At 45.6% G+C, this 23,881-nt stretch overlaps 1 protein-coding gene across 5 annotated transcripts in view; it reads right to left on the bottom strand.

The window, feature by feature from the left end:
- Positions 1 to 11,956: 11,956 nt before the first annotated feature.
- The window catches only part of impdh1a (IMP (inosine 5'-monophosphate) dehydrogenase 1a), a 90,915-nt gene continuing 78,990 nt past the window's right edge, over positions 11,957 to 23,881 (bottom strand). Inside the window, exons 11-16 of one of the 5 annotated variants that reach the window (XM_072471203.1) lie at positions 21,320 to 21,463; positions 19,932 to 20,076; positions 19,258 to 19,401; positions 18,573 to 18,656; positions 16,354 to 16,370; positions 11,957 to 13,192 (exon numbers count right to left, since the gene is read on the bottom strand). In XM_072471203.1, the coding sequence (XP_072327304.1) occupies positions 13,092 to 13,192; positions 16,354 to 16,370; positions 18,573 to 18,656; positions 19,258 to 19,401; positions 19,932 to 20,076; positions 21,320 to 21,463 (635 nt within the window). In that variant the 3' untranslated portion in view covers positions 11,957 to 13,091. The remainder of the gene's footprint in view (positions 13,193 to 16,353; positions 16,371 to 18,572; positions 18,657 to 19,257; positions 19,402 to 19,931; positions 20,077 to 21,319; positions 21,464 to 23,881) is intronic. The other 4 variants (XM_072471207.1, XM_072471204.1, XM_072471202.1 and 1 more) reach the window with 4 other exon arrangements.

Here is a 23,881-nt window from a genome sequence, read left to right as displayed (position 1 = left end):
AAGACAGCGAGGATCCAAAGATTTCTGTCAAGGCCTCAGCAATTTCCTCTCCAGCCTCCTTCAGTATTCTGGGGTAGATCCCATCAGGCCCTGGGGACTTATCTACCTTAATATTTTTTAAGGCACCCAACACCTCGTCTTTTTGGATCTCAATGTGACCCAGTCTATCTACACACCCTTCTCCAGATCAACATCTACCAATTTCTTCTCTTTGGTGAATACTGATGCAAAGTATTCATTTAGTACCTCGCCCATTTCCTCTGGCTCCACACATAGATTCCCTTGCCTATCCTTCAGTGGGCCAACCCTTTCCCTGGCTACCCTCTTGCTTTTTATGTACGTGTAAAAAGCCTTGGGATTTTCCTTAACCCTTCAGTGCAGGAGACCATTTGGCCCATTGAGTCTGCACTGATGCTCTGAAAGAGCAGCTTACCAAGGCCCACTCTCCTGCCCCATCCCCCACCTAATCTTTGGACACTAAGGGGCACTTTAGCGTTGCCAATCCACCTAACCTGCACATTTTTGGACTGTGGGGGGGAAACCCACATAGGCACGGAGAGAAAGTGCAAACTCCAGTCACCCATGGTCAAAATCGAACCTGGATCCCTGGTGCTGTGAGGCAGCAGGACCAAACACTGTGCCATCATACCTCACCAAGCCGGGTTTCATGGGGGTTCGACATGCAAAAACCAGGGAGGCCCTCCTCACCTCGATTCTCACTAGGTCGAGGCTGTGCCATCAGCTCAATCCCCATTTCCGCCCCCCCCCCCCCTCCCCTCCCCTCCCTCCACTCATCACACTGACTCCTTCCGATTAACCTGTTACCCCATTCCAAGGGTCTGTATAACCTCACACCAGGGTGATGGGCCTGTGTTGGCACTGTCACGGGGTCACCATACAAGGCAAGCTCGGTGCTAGTTTCTGCTAAGGAAATGACTCATCTTCCTGCTGACAGTGCGTTCACACCCATCCACTGAATGGGATCTGCATTGGGGATTTGAGATCTTGGACCCACTGTGCCCAAGACAAGGGGCAAGGAAGCAGGGGGTGGGAGTGCGAGAAGGCCCGTTCTGAAGATCAACATGATAAACCTCACGTGTAACGGTTTTGCTGAAGAGGAAACATCCGTTCCATCTAACCTTGCAATCCAACAGTATAATAGACAACATGATTCAGACCTGTACCAGTGCTCTCTGCAAGCTTGGGAGTGGGCGAGGATCCTTTAGCCTTGCGCTTGCCAACCTGAATCTAGATTTAGATTGAATGTCAATGTGGCTTGGGAAGGGTTGCATGGGTTTTATTTTGTTTGGAGACTAATGCCTGGTGATTATTTTTGCTGGTGTACAAATGCCCGACCAACCAAAGGTGTAACACATACGAATTATGTGAGGTCATCAATGGTTCTGTCTGAAGATAATGGAGCATTTGCACATCAATATGCCAGGTTGTCAGCTTTCTTAAGAACTCCCATTTGGAGTTCTTAACTAGCATTTTAACCTGGTGCTTTGCTTCCCTCACCTGCCATTCTTGAGCCATTACTCATGAAGGCCCTAGCAGCCAGGTTTCTGCCACTGAGCCTGGCTCTGTGGCTCAGAAGGGGGGGGGGGGGGTGGAAAGAGAGAGAGAATAGAGAAGCAATAGTGATAGGAGACTCAATGGTGAGGGGAACAGATAGGAGATTCTGTGGTCGCGAACGAGACTCCCGGAAGGTATCTTGCCTCCCAGGTGCCAGGGATGTCTCGGATCGAGTTTATAGGATTCTTAAGGGGGAGGATAAGCATCCAGAAGTCGTGGTGCACATAGGCACCAACGACATAGCTAAGAAAAGGGATGAGGATCTAAAAAGTGATTTTAGGGAGTTAGGTTGGAAGCTAAAGAGCAGGACAAGCAGAGTAGTGATCTCTTGATCAATTAGGCCAGTGGTCCGACGAATGGCAGATGGAGTTTAATTTAGATAAATGTGAGGTGATGCATTTTGGCAGATCGAATCAGGCCAGGACCTACTCAGTTAATGGTATGGCGTTGGGGAGAGTTATAGAACAAAGAGATCTAGGAGTACAGGTTCATAGCTCCTTGAAGGTGGAGTCGCAGGTGGACAGGGTGGTGAAGAAGGCATTCGGCATGCTTGGTTTCATTGGTCAGAACATTGAATACAGGATTTGGAACGTCTTGTTGAAGTTGTACAAGACATTGGTACGGCCACACTTGGAATACTGTGTGCAGTTCTGGTCACCCTATTATAGGAAGGATATTATTAAACTGGAAAGAGTGCAGAAAAGATTTACTAGGATGTTGCCGGGACTTGATGGTTTGAGTTATAAGGAGAGGCTGGATAGACTGGGACTTTTTTCCTTGGAGCGTAGGAGGCTTAGGGGTGATCTTATAGAGGTCTATAAAATAATGAGGGGCATAGATAAGGTAGATAGTCAACATCTTTTCCCAAAGGTAGGGGAGTCTAAAACTAGAGGGCATAGATTTAAGGTGAGAGGGGAGAGATTCAGAAGGGCCCAGAGGGGCAATTTCTTCACTCAGAGGGTAGTGAGTGTCTGGAATGGGCTGCCAGAGGTAGTAGTAGAGGCGGGTACAATTGTGTCTTTTAAAAAACATTTAGATAGTTACATGGGTAAGATGGGTATAGAGGGTTATGGGCCAAGTGCGGGCAACTGGGACTAGCTTAATGGTAAAAACTGGGCGGCATGGACTGGTTGGGCCGAAGGGCCTGTTTCCATGCTGTAAACTTCTATGATTGCTACCGGTGCCACGTGCAAGTGAGGTAAGGAACAGAGAGCGAGTGCAGCTGAACACGTGGCTACAGGGCTTGTGCAGGAGGGAAGGCTTCAGATATGTGGGTCATTGGGATATTTTCTGGGGAAGGTGGGACCTGTAGATGAAGGACGGATTGGACCTAAACTGGAGGGGCACCAATATCCTGGGTGGGAGGTTTGCTAGATCTCTTCGGGAGGGTTTAAACTAGTTTGGCAGGGGAATGGGAACCAGAACTATGGATCAGAGGATAGGGTAGCTGTTGAACAGGCAGAAATAGTATGCAGCAGGTCTGTGAGGAAGGATAGGCAGTTGATAGGACAAGGTTGCACTCAGTGGAATGGGTTAAAGTGTGTCTGTTTCAATGCAAGTGGTGTCAGGAATAAGGGAGATGAACTTAGAGCATGGATCAGTACTTGGAACTACGATGTTATGGCCACTAAGGAGACATGGATTTCGCAGGGGCAGGAATGGTTGTTAGATGTTCCGGGGTTTAGATGTTTTCAGAAGAATAGGGATGGAGGTAAAAGAGGAGGGGGCGTGGCACTGTTAATTAGGGAGTGCATCACAGCTGCAGAAAAGGAGGTAGTTGAGGAGGGTTTGTCTACTGAGACAGAATGGGTGGAAGTCAGAAACAAGAAAGGAGCAGTCACTTTATTGGGAGTTTTCTATCAACCCCCCAATAGCAGCAGAGAGATAGAGGAACAGATTGGACGGCAGATCTTGGAAAGGTGCAGAAGTAACAGAGTTGTTGTCATCGGTGACTTCAACTTCCCTAATATTGACTGGAACCTCGTTACTGCAAATGGTTTGGTTGGACCGGATTTTGTCAGGTGTACAGAGGAAGGATTCCTGACTCAATATGTAGATAGGCCGACTAGGGGTGTCATGAGAACATCACTTTAAGAAATGTTTGGCTGCTCATGTTACTACAGTGATGTCAGAGTGTGGGTGGAACTGAGCTCTGGCTCCGTTTTTAGTTTCACTTTGAGAGAAGCTTGGGTGTGTCTGTGTCTTTTTGGTTTCGTTTTCAGTGTTGGAGCTGAAGCCAGACAAAGCAGGTGTACTGCTGTTCTCTCTGCCATAAAAAGACTATCGCTTGATCATTTGGTGAATTCAGAATTATAAATGTTCTCAGTAGTTACTTTAACCTGATGTGCTTCTGTTCAAGGTTATGTTTTTTGTAAGTTTTCTGGATGTTAAAAGGACAGCATAAGCATTACTTAGTGTTGTATTCTTTGGAGGTTGTATTTGAATTGATGGTTGCTAAGATGTTCACTGTATGTTTTAAAAAGGTTAACTTGAGTTCATAGAATAAACATTGTTTTCCTTTAAAAAAAAGTTCCCATTTCTGCTGTACCACACCTGTAGAGTGGGCCGTGTGCTCCCCATACCACAATCTATTAAAAGTGTGGGTCAGGTGAACTCCATGATAAACTTTGGAGTTCTCTAAACCCAGGCCCATAACAAATTGGGGGCTTGTCTGGGATAAAAGTCTATCTATTGGATTGGCTTAGTGAACTTAAAGTCAGTGAGGGCCGAGCATATTGTGGGTGCTTTTCAGGTGTGGTATTCTAGTTTAAGTAGGGAGTGAGTTGTGGACAATGGCTCTTTCAGAAGCTCAGAAGTTTTTGGGGGTGGAGACGGCCACATGCAGTACCTTACGGACAGAGACTAAAAGCAGACTGTTAGATTTGGCAAAAACATTGCAGTTAACATTACCTGACAAAATGTGAAAAGATGAGGTAAATATGGCGGTGGCTAAGCATTTAAAGTTACCTGAGATACAGTTTGACTCATTGGAAATGGCAAAAATTCAGTTACAAATTAAACAAATGGAACATGAGAAAGAATTAAAGCAGCTTGAATACGAAAGAGATAGAGAGGAAAAAGAAAGGGAGATCAGGGAAAAAGATAAAGAGAGTGTTTGAACTTCAAAAAATGGCCATGAAACAGTTAAAATTGACAGGCGTAAAGGGAAACGTACAGTTGGATGATAGTGATGAGGATAGTAAGAAAGAGCGTCATAGTCGAAGGCTTGGTGGGGATCGATTTAAATATGTCCAAGCATTGCCAAGGTTTGATGAGAAGGAGTTAGAAGCCTTTTTCATTTCATTTGAGAAGGTAGTTAAACAAATGAAATGGCCACAGGACATGTGCGTATTACTGATTCAAACAAAGCTGGTAGGTAGGGCTAGTGAAGTGTTTGCATCACTATCAGAGGAGGTATCTGAGTCGTACGAGGTAAAAAAAAATCCATATTAGGAGCATATAAACTGGTGCCTGAAGCCTACAAAGGGTTAGAAGTTTAAGGAAAGAACCTGTACAAACATACAAGGAGTTTGAAAAGATCAAACAGAGTAATTTTGATAGGTGGATAAGGGCTTTGAAAACAGACCAAACGTATAAAGCTCTCAGAGAAATTATACTTTTGGAGGAGTTTAAAAGTTCAATTCCTGATGTAGTGAGAACTCATGTGGAAGAACAGAGGGTTAAAACTGCAAGGTTAGCAGCAGAAATGGCAGATGATTATGAATTAGTTCATAAATCAAAGTTAGGTTTCCAACATCAGTTTCAGCCTGTGAGGGATAGAAACTGGGGACATGAGAAATACTCAAGTGGTAAAAGTAAAGGTGATCTGATGGGTGATAATAAGGAGAGTGTACCTCAGATTAAAAAAGAAATCCAGGAGGGTGGAAAAGAAATGAAAAGTTTCAAATATTTTCACTGTAATAAACTAGGCCTTGTAAAGTCAGTGTTGGTGGTTGAAGAAAAGCAGTGGGAAGGCTGATGATAAGGGGCTGGTTTAGCACAGGGCTAAATCGTGGCTTTTAAAGCAGACCAAGGCAGGCCAGCAGCATGGTTCAATTCCCGTACCAGCCTCCCCGAACAGGCGCCGGAATGTGGCGACTAGGGGCTTTTCACAGTAACTTCATTTGAAGCCTACTTGTGACAATAAGCGATTTTCATTTCATTTCATGTGGTAAAACAGGATAAGACAGTGGGGTTTGTTAAAAGTGGTAAAGGAAAGCCCAAGTGAAGCGAAGGAGGTGCAAAAGATTGTACAGCCTAATCAAGAGATGATTGATAAGAAGGTGCCAGATCTCTTTAAAGAATTTACTTGTGTGGATAAAGTTTACTCGTGTATCAGGAGGAGCAGGTAAAGAATTCATAATTTCAAGAGATACGGGAGCTAGTCAATCTTTAATGGTAAGAGATGAGGAGTTATGTAGTTTGGGAAGAATGTTGCCAGAAAAGGTGGTGATATGTGGAATTCAGGATGAGAGTAGTGTTCCAATATATAAGGTAAGGTTAAAAGTCCAGTGAAGAATGGTGAAGTGGTAGTAGGAGTAATAGAGAAACTATCTTGTCCAGGAATACAGTTTATCTTCGGTAATGATATAGCTGGATCGCAGGTGGGAGTGATACGAACTGTGGTGGATAAGCCAGTGGATAACCAGACAACAGAAGCGTTGAAGGACGAATATCCTGGGATTTTTCCGGATTGTGTAGTAACAAGATCGTAAAGTCACAGGTTAAGACAAGAGGAGAAATCAAAGAGTGAAGATGAAGTTGAAGTGCAATTATCAGAAATGATTTTTGATCAGATGGTTGAAAAAGAACAACAGGTGGAGGATGAGGCGGATATTTTTAGTTCAGGAAAATTGGCGGAGGTACAACAGAAAGATGTAGAAGTAAAACGGATGTATCAAAAAGCATACACGGAGGAGGAATCTGAATGTATACCAGAGTGTTATTACCGTAGAAGTAATGTCTTGATGAGAAAATGGAGACCTTTACATATGCAGGTGGATGAAAAGTGGGCAGAAATTCATCAAGTAGTATTGCCGGTAGGGTATAGAAAGGAGGTGTTGCGAGTTGCACATGAGGTACGAGTGGGAGGTCATTTGGGAATAAGGAAAACTCAAGCTAAAATCCAAAAACATTTTTATTGGCCTGGACTACATAAAGATGTAGTTAAATTTTGTCAATCATGTCACACATGTCAAGTGATAGGGAAACCTCAAGCAGTGATAAAACCAGCACCCTTAATAACAATTCCAGCATTTGAGGAACCTTTTACAAGGGTCCTAATTGAATGCGTAGGACCACTTTCTAAACCAAAAAGCAGGAATCAATATCTTTTGACTATAATGGATGTGTCTACTAGGTTTCCAGAGGCCATTCCAGTACGTAATATTACAGCTAAACAGATTGTGGAGGAGTTCAAATCTTTACTAGATATGGACTACCCTCAGAAATAAAATCGGATCAGGGATCAAATTTTACCTCAAGGTTATTCAAAGAAGTTATGGATAGCTTAGGAATAAAACAATTTAAATCAACTGCGTACCATCCAGAATCGCAGGGAGCATTAGAAAGGTGGCATCAGACATTAAAGGCAATGTTGAGGGCTTATTGTAAAGATTATCCAGAGGATTGGGACAAAAGAATTCCATTCGTACTGTTTGCAATTAGGGATGCACCTAATGAGTAAACCAAATCCAGTCCTTTTGAACTAATTTTAGATCATGAGGTAAGAGGACCACTTAAATTGATTAAGGAAAAATTGGTGAGTGAGAAATCGGAAATTGCATTATTGTATTACGTGTCAAATTTTCGGGAACGATTAAATAGAGCAGGTGAATTGGCTAGACAACATTTGAAAGTTGCACAAAATGTGATGAAACGGGTCACGGACACAAAATCCAAAGTTTGTAGTTTTGCCAGTGGAGATAAAGTTTTAGTATTGTTACCAGTGGTAGGTGAACCTTTAAAAGCAAGGTTTTGTGGACCTTATCAGATTGAAAGGAAATTAAGTGAGGTGAATTATGTGGTAAAAACACCAGATAGAAGGAAGACTCACCGAGTGTGTCATGTGAATATGCTTAAAAGGTACTTTGAAAAGGTAGGAGAGAAAAAGGAGGAGGTTTTAATGATTCTAACTCAAAGTGACAAACCAAATCCAGATGACTTTGAATTTGACATACCTCAAATTAAATTGGAAAACGAGAATATTCTAAGATTGGGATAAATTGTTGAGTTACCTACTAGAGGAAAAACAAACTGACCGAAAAGAGTTATTGATATCACATGGGCAAGTTTGTGGAGATAAACTGGGAAGTACTAAAATGGCTATACATAATGTAGATGTGGGAAATGCTGTTCCAATCAAACAACATCCATATAGACTTAACCCTTTAAAATTGGCACAGGTTAACAAAGAGATTGAGAGTATGCTTAAAAATGGCATAATTGAAGTGGGTTGCAGCCAATGGAGCTCACCCATAGTGATGGTACCTAAACCAGACGGTTTAAAAATACTTTTCCGTTTTTGCTGTACCACACCTGTAGAGTGGGCCGTGTGCTCCCCATATAACAATCTATTAAAAGTTGTGGGTTTGGTGAACTCCATGATACACTTTGGGGTTCTCTAAACCCTGGCCCATAACAGGGGGGAGGCCATCTTGGACTTGGTGCTGGGCAACGAACCAGGCCAGGTGTCACATGTCTCGGAGGGAGAGCATTTCGATGACAGTGACCACAACTCCTTGACCTTTACCATAGTCACAGACAGTATGGGAAGGTATTTAATTGGGAGAGGGGAAATTATACTGCTGTTAGACAGGAGCTGAGGAGCATAAAGTGGGAACAATTGTTCTTGGGGAAATGCACAACGGTAATGTGGTGGTTATTTAAGGAGCACTTGCTGCGAGTGCTGGATAGTTTTGTCCCACTGAGACAAGGAAGGAATGGTAAGGTGAAGGAGCCTTAGATGACAAAAGAAGTGGACCTTCTAGTCAATAGTAAGAAGGAAGCTTTCATAAGGTTGAGGAAGCAAGGATCTGGCATGGCTCTAGCGGGTTACAAGGTAGCCAGGAAGGAACTCAAAAATGGACTTAGGAGAGCTAGAAGGGGGCATGAAAAAGCCCTGGCGGGAAGGATAAGGGAAAACCCCAAGGCATTCTACATTTATGTGAGAAATAAGAGGATGATCAGAGTGAGAGTAGGGCTGATCAGGGATAGTGGAGGGAACTTGTGCCTGGAGTCTGAGGAGATGGGGGAGACCCGAAATGAATATTTTGCTTCAGTATTCACTAGAGAAAGGGATCTTGTTGCTCAAGTGAACAGTGTGAACCAGGTTAATAGACTCAAACAGGTTGATATTAAGGAGAATGTGCTGGAAATTTTGAAAAGCATCAGGATAGATAAGTGCCCTGGGCCTGACGGGATATACCCAAGGTTACTACGGGAAGCGAGGGAGGAGATTGCTGCGCCGTTGGTGATGATCTTTGCGTCCTCACTCTCCACTGGAGTAGTACCGGATGATTGGAGGGAGGCGAATGTTGTTCCCTTGTTCAAGAAAGGGAATAGGGAAATCCCTGGGAATTACAGACCCATCAGACTTACGTTTGTGGTGAGCAAAATATTTGAAAGGATTCTGAGAGCTAGGATTTATGATTATTTAGAAAAACATAGTTTGATTAAAGATAGTCAGCATGGCTTTGTGAGGGGCAGGTTATGCCTTACAAGCCTCATTGAATTATTTGAGGATGTGACGAGACACATTGATGAAGGTCGGGCAGTGGATGTGGTGTACATGGATTTCAGTAAGGCATGTGATAAGGTTCCCCATGGTAGGCTTTGAGGGTAGACTCATTCAGAAAGTTAGGGGGCATGGGATACAGGGAAATTTGGCTGTCTTGATACATAATTGGCTGGCCGAAAGACAGCGAGTGGTAGTGGGTGGAAAATATTCCGCCTGGAGGTCAGTGACCAGTGGTGTCCCAAAGGGATCTGTTCTGGGATGTCTGCTCTTTGTGGTTTTTATAAATGGCTTGGATGAGGAAGTGGAACGGTGGGTTAGTAAGTTGGCCGATAACACGGAGGTTGGGGGAGTTGTAGATACTGTTGAGGGCTGTTGCAGGTTACAATAGGACATTGACAGGATGCAGAGCTGGGCTGAGAAGTGGCAGATGGAGTTCAACCTAGATAAATGTGGTGATTCATTTTGGAAGGTCTAATTTGAATGCTGAATACAGGATTAAAGGCAGGATTCTTGGAATTGTGGAGGAACAGAGGGAATTTGGGGTCCACATACATAGATTCCTCAAAGTTGCCACCCAGGTTGATAGGATTGTTAAGAAGGCCTATGGTGTGTTGGCTTTCATTATCAGGGGGATTGAGTTTAAGAGCTGCGAGGTTTTGCTGCAGCTTTATAAAACCCTGGTTAGACCATATTTCAGCAGGACGATCAACAAGGCAAAGGCTATATCTGCCATTGCACCCGTTTCCAACCATGGCTGGTCCGACACCCCGAATATGGCCTCCCGGGACCCAGGTTGTTTCACGCGCACCACCTTGGAAATTACCCTAAAAAACTCCTTCTAGAACTCCCCTAGCTTTGGACAGGACCAAAGCATGTGAACGTGATTAGCGCTCCTCCCCCCGCGCAACGCTCACACACTTCTACTCCTTCAAAAAATCAGCTCATCCTCGCCCTCGTGAGGTGCACTCTATATACCACCTTCAGCTGCATCAGCCCAACCTCGCACATGAGGTGGAGGCATTCACTCTCCGGAGCACCTCACACCAGATCCCCTCCTCTATATAACCTCTCCCAGCTTTTCCTCTGATCCCTTCCAGTGGTGCCTTATCCTCTTCCACAATAGCTCCGTACACCGCTGACACTGCCCCCTTCTCCAGTCCCTTGTCGTCAGCACCTCCTCCAGCAATGTGGAGGCCGGTTCCTCCGGGAAGCTCTGTATCTCCTTCCTGGCAAAATCCCGAACCTGCATGTATCTAAACACTTCTCCCTGCTCCAGCCCATACTTTGCTTCCAGTTCCCTCAATCCTGCAAACCGACCCCTAAGAAACAAATCTTTTAGTGTCTTAATCCCCTTCTCTTCCCATTTCCGAAAATTTCCATCCCACCTCCCTGGCTCAAATCTGTGGTTCCCCCGAATCGGCATTTCCCTTGACCCTGCCCCCAACCTGAAGTGCTGATAAAACTGCCTCCAGATTTTCAATGAATGTTCGCTGACTTAATTGGTTCCTTGTGCAGCAAATAAAAATCTCAAATTTCAAATTTTCATCCTTGTGGTCGAATCTCTCCATGGCCTTGCCCCTCCCTATTTCTGCAACCTTTTCCCGCTGTACAACTGCTCAAAATTTATACATCCCTCCAATTCTGGTCAATTCTGCAGCTGATTTTAATTACTCCACCGTTGAGAGCGTATCTTCCGCTGCCAATGCCCTCAGCTCTGGAATTTCCTTCTTTAACATCTCCGCTCTGTGACTCTACCCATGATCTCCCTTTCCTCTTTTAAGCTCCTCAAAAACTGACATTTTGGTGAACTGCCTTAATATTGCGTGTGGTTTGATGCCATGTTTTATCCAGTAATACTCCTGTGAAGTGCTTTTTGAGATTTTACAGCAAAGCAAACACGAGATGAAGTTAAGGAATACAGCTCTTCATTTCAAGCGTATCAAGAGGCCAACTTCGATTGACAAACATCAAAGGAGAAACAAATGAGAAACTGCTGATGACAACAGAAGGAGACTGGAGGTAGATGCTCACTGCCGTGAAGTGGCAAAGAACATAAGTGGAACTAGTAAATAAAACCCATATTCTTCTGCCCGTTAGTAAAGCTCCCTCTGCACTATCCCATCAAACAACTGCTCGTCCATTTCAAAGGGCATTTAAGATATCATGTAGGCCAGACCAGGTAGTGACGGCAGATTTCCTTCCCTAAAGGACATTAGTGAACAAGATGGGTTTTTAAAGAAGCGTTTCATGGTCATCAGGTTTTTTAGCGAAGTCTAATTTCACCATTTGCCATGGCGGGATTCGAACCAGGATCCCCAGATCCTGCTCTGGGTCTTTGAATTACTAGTCCAGTGACAATATCACTATGCCTCTGCCTCAGAGACTGGTGATGCAGACGGAGTTGTAATTAAGGTTGTCAGCACACAAAAATACAAAATTCTTCATTTTCTCTGCATTCCCTGCTTTTAATTTCAGATTTCCAAAGTTTGCAGCTCCTATTTTTAAGAGCGGAGTTCGCAGTTTTGTTCTGTGGCGTGTAATTGGTGAAACACAGTCTGACCCTGCACAACCAGATGAAAGTGATTCTTGTCACTCAAGTACTGCTGGATTTACGTAAGGGCTGTGAACAAACAAAAACAACTGTTCAAAACCAAACTGCATTTATTCAATTTCGTTCTGTTTTCGGTCTTTACAGGCATTGAATTGTGTTAGATTTCTCATTAAGTTTCATCCAACAGCATGTGGCAGAAGTGACGTATTTCTGATCCATATTCAATTCTGTTGAGCGTACACTTGTGGCTACCGTATCGAAGAAATCTCAACTTTCAGCTGTGGGCATGTAACAGGCTAGAGATGTGCTTGGAACAATAGGGGGGGGGGGGGGGGGGGGAGAAGAGTAGTTGAAATGTATTGAAATGGGAAAGAGAGGTGCGATTTATTCAGAGTTGTTCTATTTTGGAGGATTGTCCCGCAACTCAAACAAACAGAACTGGGAAATGACGCATGAAGTACAGGCCCGGGATACCTTCTCACCTCCCAAACCAAACCCTCTGTTTGGTGGTGTACAGCAGTGTCCAAGGAGTGCCTCCAATTCTTGACACAGGGAAGTGAGACTTTCAAGCACTCATGTAGATCAGATGTTGTATGTCCAGCATGCCTCTGGGAACTTGAAAATAGTAAACAGCCTCCCCAGCCCTTTCAAGGCGTCACTCAACTGCCTCACTCCCTCACTTTTTGCTATGCAGTAGGGAACTAATTAAAATGACAAAACAAATCATTGCCATCATTAGGTAATTCTTCAACTGTTGTGTATGCATCAGGGAGGACTCGACAATGTAAAGCAGAATCTCCCTGAACTGCACTCCCTCCCCCTTTGGTTGACACTGGTTGTTGGGATTGAAGAATCTAATTTCTCCACCCCTCTGCTCCATACACATATATTATTTTTAAACAAAAATACAAATACTTCTGGTGACAAAAAGGACGTCGCAGCTCAGGTCTGTTCAGTGAAACTATCAGTGAAATCTTGCTATAATTAGCTTTATGCCAGGCTCATTTCCTGCCCATGGGTAGATAGGAAGTACATAGCAGTCACATCGACAACTCGCGCGCTCTCTCCGGGTGCAGTGGTGACGATGTTGCTTTTCCTCTCTCTTGCTACATTCTTCACAGCTCCAGGTTACAAAAGTCCAAGAACAAAAATAAAGGAATTGTGCATCACAAGCCAGGAGTCACAGAGCGAGGTTGCTGTCTCTGCGTGAGAGGCAGGAGGTGGTGTTCAGGGGCCCCTATGCGATTTGACAGCCAGTGGGGAGGGGACATTGGGAGCCATGGCCTGGTGGGCAACGCCTCCCTCTTCAGTGAAGCCGCTTCTCGTAACTGAAAGAGAAAATATATATATGTATATATAAACACAATAAGATGCTTGGAAAGATCAGCGCAATACCACTGTAGCCTGGATAATGAGGAATGGTCAATCATCCATCAAACTCCTCTCTTCCATCGTCCATGCGTAACTACCTCAGTCTCCCATTAACTGCTAAATACCTGGCCAAAAGATTGGTCATACATCTCATTGCTGACTGCGAGATCTTGCTGTGTCAAATTGGCTACTGTGGCTGCCTACATAATATGTGGAAATGGTGGCATAGTGGACTGGTAATCCAGAGGCCCAGGTTAATAATCTGGGGACATGGGTTCAAATCCCACAATGGCAGTTGGTGGAATTTATATTCAATTTAATGAAAGCTGATCTCAGTAATAGCGACCATGACTGCCAACCATCATCGACTGCTGTAACAAAAAATCATCTGGTTCATCTGCCATTCTCATCTGTTCTGGCCTACATGACTCCAGACCCACAGCAATGTGGTTGACTCTGAAATGGTCCAGCAAGACACTCAGTTCAAGTGTAATTAGGGATAGGCAACAAATACTGGCCTTGCCACATCCCACAAAAGAAGTAAAAAAAGTGACTGCACTTAGAAAATAGTTCATTGGCTGTGAAGCGCATTGGGACGATTGGAGGATGTAAAAGGTGTTGTATGAATGCAAGCTCGTTCCTTATGCCTTCTTTCTCTCAGCTGTTGGCACTAGTATGATGCTGGAAAGAGTCTCAACGTCCAAGCTCTGATGCACACACCATCCAGAGTCACAATCTACTCATCATCTTAGGCAGCTGTTTCATGCGAGGGTTATACAACGTAGGGCACTAGCTAGAAGACGGGCCTCTGGGAATTTCTCCACAAGTCACGTGGACAAATTATGAAGATTACACCACTTACAGAACACTGAATCCTCAATGCCTCGACTAAAAAGTCCGTCACCTCGACTGAGCAAGATTTAAGGTTGTTATGAAAAAGGACAAAAGATGGACCAGAAATAGTTCTGAATTGGGAGAAGGCTGATTTTAATAGGATAAGACAGGATCTGGCAAAAGTGGACTGGGAGCAGCTACTTGTAGGAAAATCCACATCAGAGAAGTGGGAGTCATTCAAAAAGGAAAGAGAGAGAGTACAAGACATCATATGTTCCTGTAAAGAGTGGGACCAAAATGTCCAGAGAACCCTGGATGGTCAAGGGAAATACAGGAGTTGATCAGGAAGAAAGGGAGGCTTAAGGCAGATACAGATGGCTGAAAACAATGGATGCCTTAAGGGAGTATAGAAAGCGCAAGGGGGTCGCTTGTAAAAGAAGCCAGGAGAGTGTTGAGGAGGCATGAAAAAACACTGGTGGGAAAAATAAAGGAAACTCCAAAGTTGTTTAATGTATATTAAGGGCAAGAGGGTAACCAAGGAAAGAGTCAAGCCTATTAGGGACCAAAGTGGCAATTTGTGTGTGGAGCTGAAAGACATAGGTGAGGTATTGAATTAGTATTTTGCATCTGTGTTCACTGTGGAGAAGGACGATGAAGATATAAAAATCAAGGAGGGGGACTGTGATAATTGAACAGATTAGCATTGAGAGGGAAGCGGTGTTAAGTGGTTTTAGCGAGCTTAAAAGTGGATAAATCCCCAGTCCCAGATGAGATGTATTCCATGCTTTTGTGTGAGGCAAGAGAGGAGATTGCAGGGGCTCTGACATTAACTTTTAAATCCTCTCTGCCCACAGGAGAGGTGCCAGAGGACTGGAGAACAACTAATGTGGTACCATTATTCAAGAAGGAAGCAGGGATAAACCAGGTAATTACAGACCAGTGAGTCTAGCATCCGTGGTAGGGAAATTATTAGAAAAATGTATGAGGGACACAATTAATCTCTACTTGGTGAGGCAAGGATTAATTAAGGATAGTCAGCATGGCTTTGTGAAGGGAAGATCACCTCTAACAAATCTGATCGAATTTTAAGGTGGCTAGGTGTGTGAATGAGGACAGTGCAGTTGATGTAGTCCACATGGACTCCAGTAAGGCTTTTGACAAGGTTCCGTGTGGAAAACTGATCAAGAAGGTAAGAACCCATGGGATCCAGGAAAAGTTTGATCCAAAATTGGCTTAGACGCAGGAGCCAGAGGGTAATGTTTTTGTGACTGGAAGCCTGTGTCCAGTGGTGTGCCGTAAGGATTGGTGCCAAGTCCCTTGCTGTTTGTAGTGTACATTAATGATTTGGGGAATGTGGGTAATATGATCAGCAGGTTCACGGGTGACACACAAATTGGTGTGGTAAATAGCGAGCAGGAAGGTCTTACAGGACAATATAGATGGACTGGTCAGATGGGCACAACAGTGGCAAATGGAATTTAACCCTGAAAAGTGAAGGGTGATACATTTTGGGAGGACTAACAAGGCAAGGGAATACACAATGAATAGTAGGACACTAGGAAGTACAGATGACTAGAGGGACCTTTGGTGTCAATAGCCAGGGGGCATGGGCTGGGGACATGGATTGAAGGTATTGGGCAGGAAATTTCATCCAGAGGGTGGTGGGAATCTGAAACTCACTGCCTGAAAGGGTGGTCGAGGCGGGAACCCTCACAAATTTAAGAAGCATTTAGATACGCACTTGAAACACTACAGCATAAAAGGCTACAGGACAAGTGCTGGAACATAGGATTAGAACATATTGGTGCTTGATGGCCGGCACAGACATGATGGGCCAAACAGCCTCTTCCTGTGCTGATAATCCAGGCCCTAAAAACCATCTGCCACAAAATCAGGGAGGACTTTTTAAACTGCACTGTACACAGCAGTCTTGCAGGCAGTGAGGCCAATTGTGAGACCACCTCACTAGTTAAGTCAGCACAGACCGAGCACCAAGCTGGGGGTCTTCCTGCTCCAAAAGGCGTAACTCAATTCTCCAGTGGGGTCATTCATGCCACTTGTGCCACATGCATTGGGCTCCATCCCCAAATTCCAGGTGTGCACTCAGAGTCAAATTCCAAGCTGGGAGTTTGAGTTTATATGGCTACTACCCACTGATTCACTGGGCAGAGGGATTGTACAACAGTGTCCTGTGCCTACTTGGCAAGCACATGATAGGTAGTGTATGGATGTGTTTAAACTGGCAAACATTGTTAACTATTAATCAATATTTGGGTTTACTTACATGGCACAAAAGTGTACCTGACATGTGAATGCATGAGTGAAAAAGAGAAAGAAAGACAAAGTGTGGATAAAACAGCCATCAAGGGAAAACACAGCACTAGCTAAACATCTCACCGAAAGCTACAGACTAGTAAAGCACATGCCCCACAGGAACAGTAGCCCCTTTCACATTAGAATTAGGCCACTGGTTTATAGGTTTCACAGAAGAGTGGGGAGCATGATACACACTACATAAACATCAGTTAAAAAGAGCAAAGCCTGGAATCTCATGTAACATGAGAATGTAACATACTGAGCCCCCTTAAACCAGTGGCCATCACTTGCTAATCCTACATGCTAAGGGCGGATTCCAGGCTCTGTACATGCACAACAGCAATCTCTTCTGTCTTGAAGAGTGTTTGGATGGGGGCGAGACAAGGGCAGGGCGGATTTTGAGTAATTTTCAACCATTCCTCTCAATCAAGTTGCAGGTTCCACCACACACCAGGACCAGTGAACCCAAACACCATTCAGACTCTTCATCTCTGCATCTAAACCATCCACTGCTGCAGAATTGCACAACTCAAAGGATCATCCTGCCCCCTCGGGCTGGGGTGGAGAGACCATTCAGATTTGACCCCAATCCCTGTAATACTTAACCAATTGGCTCCAATCTGCAAAGACCGCTCTTTTCCTTGGATGCATGCAAACAGCAAATTCTTGCTTGGGTAAATGAGACTCCAAGAAGACAGTTTGGAAGCGGTTGCACATCATACATGTGTAGCGACTGTGGGTGAATTCAAGTCAGTGTCTGAGGCTGTCTGTGATAGTGTGAGAATCTCAAAATCCCAGAGACTGTCTAAGGGAGCGGAGAAGCAATTGGTATCCAAAAATAGACACATTTATGTTTATTTTGGTATTAACCATGGCTCTGTGATTAGTACGTTTGTCTCTGAGTCGGAAGGTCATTGGTTCAAGTTGCATTCCAGAGACCCGAGCACAAAATCAAGACAGATACTTTAGTGCAGTAGTGAGAGAACACTTTGCTGTCAGAGATGACGGGTGAGACTCTCCGGTCCCCCAGCCATGTGTTTCTTGGCGGCACACTGTTCTCTGGCGGTGGGATTCTATCTTCCTGCCGCTAGTCAATGGTATTTCCCATTGTTAGTACCCCACACCGCTACGAAACCCGCTGGCGGGGATGTGCTGTCAGCAGGAGCAGTGGATCGCAATGACCGGAGAATTCAGGCCAATATCTTTCACATAAAATAAAACCCAATCTGCCTATCAAGGTAGACATAGAAGATTCCATGACACTGATCAAAGAGAAGGGCAGTTCTCCCTGGTGACCTGAACAACATTCATCCCTTCACCAATACTATCACATTGTTGGCTGTAGGGTCATGTCGTGCTCACACTGACCGTCACATTTCCCAAATTACAACAGTGACTACACTTCATGAGCACTTACTCAGCAGTGACAGTCCAGCCACATTGAAAACAAGTATTTTGGCCAACTGTGTAACTCAAAGCCAACCCACAGAATAAAAGGGGTGAACTTCTAACGGGATAACACCGAGTAACCTCTGGGCAGAGCTCCGACAGGAAGGAGGACGGTTCAGACAAGTCGAGATTACCCCATTTCTAATTACAACAAAGAACAAACTTTGTAATGACCATGCCAGTGTCTTATCAAAGTTTGGAGAAAATGTTGTGCAGAGCAGGACGGGACTCGAGGAACATCTGTGCACTGGGAATGAGAATGAAATTTTTCATATTAACATATTGGAGGTTAGATGAAGGGAGCAGATGAAAGCAAGAGAGGCATAGAGAGGGAGAGATAGCAAGTAGTGGGGCATGGGGAGAGTGGAGATGTGAGATGGTAGAGAGAGGATTAGAGAAGGACTGTATTGCTGATTTAGTTCAGTAGCAAACGGTTGGTTGTAGGAGGAGGGTTAGAGAAAAGACTGCAGCCTGAAAATGGACGTATAGTTTGTCTGATTTCCTAAAGGTGGTCAAAGTCACCTTGCTTACCTGCCTCAATCAAATCTGATTTTGCGACCTCCACCCCATTCCATCTAAAGATTGTAGGGTGAGCATCTCCCTGCAGGCGTGTGGGGAGATGTTGGATTTCAGATGGTGAGACAACAGAGGGGATGGGCTGCAACTAACCTATCACTACAAGCAAGAATGAAAATCTAACTAAGTAGGAAAAATGGAGACACATGTTGGGAGACTTACGAATGCAGACCATGCACACCTCCTTCTACCTGAGCGGAGATGGTTCTCTTTTCAAACTTCAACTCTCCCGAGTACATCATTGACCTGAAAAACAGCAGGGGGTGGGAGGTAGAAGGAGAGAAAGTTACAGAGTAAAGAAAGGAAGGGGGTGGGGCAAAATAAAAAGACAAGGGAAGTGAAATTAAGAAAGATCAATTATTCAAGGTATATTTTCCCAAATATTTTTACAGCCCAAAAATGCAAAGCGAGTTGTGCATTAAATGACTGTGTGACAATTGTTCTCCCGTTCCCCCCAAGACACAATCCTCAGTCCCACTACATTTAATTTGCCATAGTTTAACATACAAAATTGACAAGAAAATACCAATTGGTCCACAAGCCTCCCTAACAGTGCATCATTACCAATCACCTCCTCCCTCCCATGCAGCTCCGTAACATCCTTGGAAGAGACAAAATACTCGAAGAAAAACACAGGACTCCAAAAGAAATATTACTCTGGTCAATCAGCTGGACTGTAACTAGAGCTTTAAAATACCTGCCAGCCATTTGTTGGGTTTTCCCAATTGTAAAGCAATTGCTTGTTCTTGTCTACAAAACAACAAAGTTGAGATCAGATAGCGGGTGAAATGGGAGGGGTGGAGGGGGGGGGGGGGGAAAAGAGAGAAAAGCAGGCTCTGGCGCACACCTGAGGATGGAGAGGCTCTTGGCTCCGATGTCCTGGCATCCATGTTGTATCCCTGCAATCAGGTAAGGTGCAAACTTCTGGATCGAACCTTTGTCCTGAACCGATCCGGACACTCCCTGGGCCACTTTCACCTTATCACCTTCACTGAACACAATGCACAACAGAATTAGCATCAAGGAAAAGAATTTCACAATCTGGCTCATGCACAGAGGACAGCTGGAGTTAAATCCACTACACCTAGCCAGTTCGGAGAATAGATTAAAGTTTGTGGACCAAATAATCGCTCTTTGTACAAATGTGCAGACTGAAAGGAACAAATTGAATGAATTTCAGGTCCAAGTACAATATGGAAGGTATGGCACTGAAGTCGATACGGAGACATTAAAAGGGATATGGGGCAAAGATGGGAATATGGAGTTGGGTGGTAACTCAGCCATGGCCTCATTGAAGGGCAGACCATGCTCAAGGGACTAAATGGCTTAGACCTGCTGCTATCTTCCTGAATTAGCAGTCTCAGGAAGTGATGGTGTTCACGTATAGACTGCAACCTCAGCTGAAGCTGCATCAGACAGGAGGCAGGATGTATCTGCCCATCACCACACAAACGGATACCACAGGAAGCTGGTGATTATCCTGTTCCAGTGCTACCCCAGGGACAGCAGCTCCGACCTTACCTGAAGTAGCGTTTCTGACTGTTTGTATTTTTTTCCATTGCATCCAACGATCCCATGCCACGATATTTCTTCAACCTCACTCCGTCCGAGAAGAAGTACTCACCCGGGGCCTCCGTGGTAGCAGCCAGTAATGAACCCATCATCACTGAGAGGAGGAGAGAGACGGAGAGGTAGAGACAGAGATGCCAAGAGTGAGACAAAGCAACCAAGAGAGAAACGGCAGTGAGACATATAGAGTGAAACCAGAAGGGGAGAAAAAAAAGTGTTAATTTATTGAGGCTTTGAGCTAAATTAGGTTCATTAGAATACAATTTGTTGCTTTCCTGTTGAGCTAATTACTGTCAGTTTCCCACCCCAGCTGTATCATATGCAGTGGGTAATCATACAACACAGGTTAGATACAGAGTAGGTTCTGTACAGAATAAAGCTCCCTCTACACTGCAGGGTCATCCTAGCATGTAAAGCTAAACTCCAGCTTCTCTTCTCTACTAAAAATATTCCTCTAATATACTCCCTTCCTTCCTCCACATTCTTATCACAAAGATTGAAACCATTTGATTAGCTGCCTCCCATCACTTCCCTTCCTCCCTTTAACCCATCAAGCAAGCTTCTCATGCTCTAGCCCTGAACACTCATCTTTCTCCACCTTCTCATACATCTCCTCTCATGCCCCGCTGAGGCCATCTTGTCCATGAGACCCATGTCCTGATCCTTGGTAACTCTCACCAAACTGCTAACCACCCAAACTTCGCTTTTGGCCCCCATGTTAGCTGATGCTAACAGATTCCTCTTCCCCGTTTCCCTCCCCTTCAGATCAATCATCATGTCTCCCCTCAAGCATTTACCCTAGAGCCCTCGGTTCTTGCAAACTACTGTCCTGCCTCCAATCTCCTTTTCTTCTTCATACACCCGGAACATTTTGTCACCACCTAAAATCTGTGCTCATCTTTCCAGCAACTCCATGTTTGAAATTCACCAATTTGGTTTCCATCCATGCTACTCCTGAAAAGTCTCACGTTTTGGTGCATTGGAACCTTAAGTTTAAAATTCTCATCCTTGTGTTCAAATAACTTAATGACCTTTCGCCCATTCTCCCCCATAGTATGAATCCGTCCGAAATCTCTGCACACCAAATTTACGTCCCTATTTTCATTGGTGGTTTCATCTGCCAAGCCCTTAGCTCAAGAATTTCCTCCTAAACATTCCCATTTCTCTCTCCTTCAAAACCCCCAAAAATATTCTTCTTTGACAAAGCTCCTGATCAATTGTCCTAATACCTCAATTTTGACACCATCATGCTCCTGTGTGGAAGGTCTCTTGGGATTACTCATGAACATTACTTGTTGCAATCTTGCCAAAACAATGAAGATAAAATATCATTCAGATACCTGTCGAGGCTCCCAAGGCCAGAGCTTTCACCACATGTCCAACTGTCTGGATTCCACCATCGGCAATGACAGGGACGCCAAACCGGCGGGCATACTCGGCCACTTTGTATACTGCGGTCCCCTGAGGTCTGCCGCAGGCCATAACTGAAATGGAAATTAATTGTACAGATGAAGAAGCTCATTCTCTGCATTTCTTGTGTTGCTCTCCACTTGTCTCAGGAGTGCCAGCCCCAGGGTTGAGCTCCAAAATTAAGTAAAGCCAATGAACAATTTCCTATCCTCTAAGGGAGGTGACAAGAGACCTCTTAACCCTCTCCACCTAATAGAGTCACAAGTCATGATGGCATACCAATTAGGAGATACCAATTAGACCCATGGAGTCCATGCCTGCTCTTTGCAGAGCAAGTCAGTCAGTCCCATTCCCGCCCTATTCCTTATAGTTCTGCAAGTTTATTTTCTGCAAGTTTCCACTCAATTTACTTTTGAAGTGTTGCCTCCAATATTGTACGGTTAAATCTGTTAAATAAATGCAAGTTGATGAACAACCCACAGCTTAACACCATCTACAACACAACCGTTTGCTTGATCAGTGCCCGAGAGTGGACTCCATGCCCAGCCTGCCAGCTGTGGCTGCAGTACTTATGGTCCACAAGATGCACTGCAGCAGCTCACCAGCAATACTTCAACAGTGCCACCCTCCCCTGCAATCACAATTGCCAAGCAGGATGAGAGCAGCAATCTCATGGGTTCACCATTACCTCCAAGTCACATTTGCCGTGAAGTACTCTGCAACACCCAGAGGCCCGGAAAGGTGCTGTAGAAATGCCAGTCCTTTCTTTATCTTTCTTTCCATTGCTAGTGGGCCTGTATCCTTGAATCCCTACCTGAGCCTGTTGTGAGACCAGCACCACTACGAGGGTTTCTGATTCAAGGAAAAGGATCACTATAATCTTGACAGGACAATGAGTAACAAGCAATAAATGCCTATTGCCAATGACACCCATATCCTGCACGTAAAGATAGGCAGACCCAAATATCTGTATCATACGATACTGAAGACAAAATAAATATGTGAACTATATCAGGGCTCTGCATAGTCACTAATGAACGGGTCAATGATCACCAACACCTGGTAACTGCTCCTGAGAAACCTCCTGGACTTCGTGTTGAAGGAGTTGACAATTCTCAGTCAGTCACTCGCCTGCCTGCGATGCTGCTCAACACCTTTCAAGGGAAGTAGAAATACCGCCCAAAACAACTGCAACAGCGTCCTCTACTGGCTACACAATAGCAACTGCAGTTTGTCTCACTTTCCATCAGCTAATTCCCATCCAGACCAACGGCATTTAAAGAAAAAACATTTAAATGTCAATTGGATCCATCCCTACACACATTCCCCATACTTCTGCCAGAACACTTGAGCCAGTCTGTGCAATTTGCATTTTCAATTCAGACTCAGGTGGAGCTGTCTCTATTCAGCAGCCTCTATCACTATTACAGTATTACTTTGTTGTTGATCTCAATTTTAACAGCGTAGGTCTCTATTGATCGGGCCACTGATGCAAGTGCATAGGCTGTGACCTTGTGCCCTCGGAGAGGGTGGGCTGGTCAGGGTGCTCGTGTCATCGATGTGGGTGGGCTGGTCAGGGTGCTCGGTGTGGGTGGGCTGGTCAGGGTGCTCGGTGTGGGTGGGGCGGTCAGGGTGCTCGGTGTGGGTAGGGCGGTCAGGGTGTTCAAGGGCTCGGTGTGTGTGGGGCGGTCAGGGTGCTCGGTGTGGGTGGGGCGGTCAAGGTGCTCGTTGTGGGTGGGGCGGTCAGGGTGCTCGGTGTGGGTGGGGCGGTCAGGGTGTTCGGTGTAGGTGGGGTGGTCAGGGTGCTCGGTGTGGGTGGGGTGGTCAGGGTGCTCGGTGTGGGTGAGCTGGTCAGGGTGATCGTGGCCTCGGTGTGGGTGGGGTGGTCAGGGTGCTCGGGGACTCGGTGTGGGTGGGGCGGTCAGTGTGCTCGAGGCCTCGGTGCGTGTGGGGCGGTCAGGGTGCTCGGTGTGGGTTGGCGGTCAGGGTGCACGGTGTGGATGGGGCGGTCAGTGTGCTCGAGGCCTCGGTGTGGGTGGGGCGGTCAGGGTGCTCGGTGTGGGTGGGGCGGTCAGGGTGCCCGGTGTGGGTGGGGCGGTCAGGGTGCCCGGTGTGGGTGGGGCGGTCAGGGTGCCCGGTGTGGGTGGGGCGGTCAGGGTGCCCGGTGTGGGTGGGGCGGTCAGGGTGCCCGGTGTGGGTGGGGCGGTCAGGGTGCTCGGTGTGGGTGGGGCGGTCAGGGTGCTCGGTGTGGGTGGGGCGGTCAGGGTGCTCGGTGTGGGTGGGGCGGTCAGGGTGCTCGGTGTGGGTGGGGCGGTCAGGGTGCTCTGTGTGGGTGGGGCGGTCAGGGTGCTCGGTGTGGGTGGGACGGTCAGGGTGCTCGGTGTGGGTGGGGCGGTCAGGGTGCTCGGTGTGGGTGGGGCGGTCAGGGTGCTCGTGGCCTCGGTGTGGGTGGGGCGGTCAGGGTGCTCGGTGTGGGTGGGGCGGTCAGGGTG

The sequence above is a fragment of the Scyliorhinus torazame genome, chromosome 13 (assembly GCF_047496885.1).
Source record: "Scyliorhinus torazame isolate Kashiwa2021f chromosome 13, sScyTor2.1, whole genome shotgun sequence".
Taxonomy (NCBI): domain Eukaryota; kingdom Metazoa; phylum Chordata; class Chondrichthyes; order Carcharhiniformes; family Scyliorhinidae; genus Scyliorhinus; species Scyliorhinus torazame.
The sequence above is the reverse complement of the archived record's forward strand: the minus strand, read 5'-3'. Positions and strand labels throughout refer to the sequence as shown.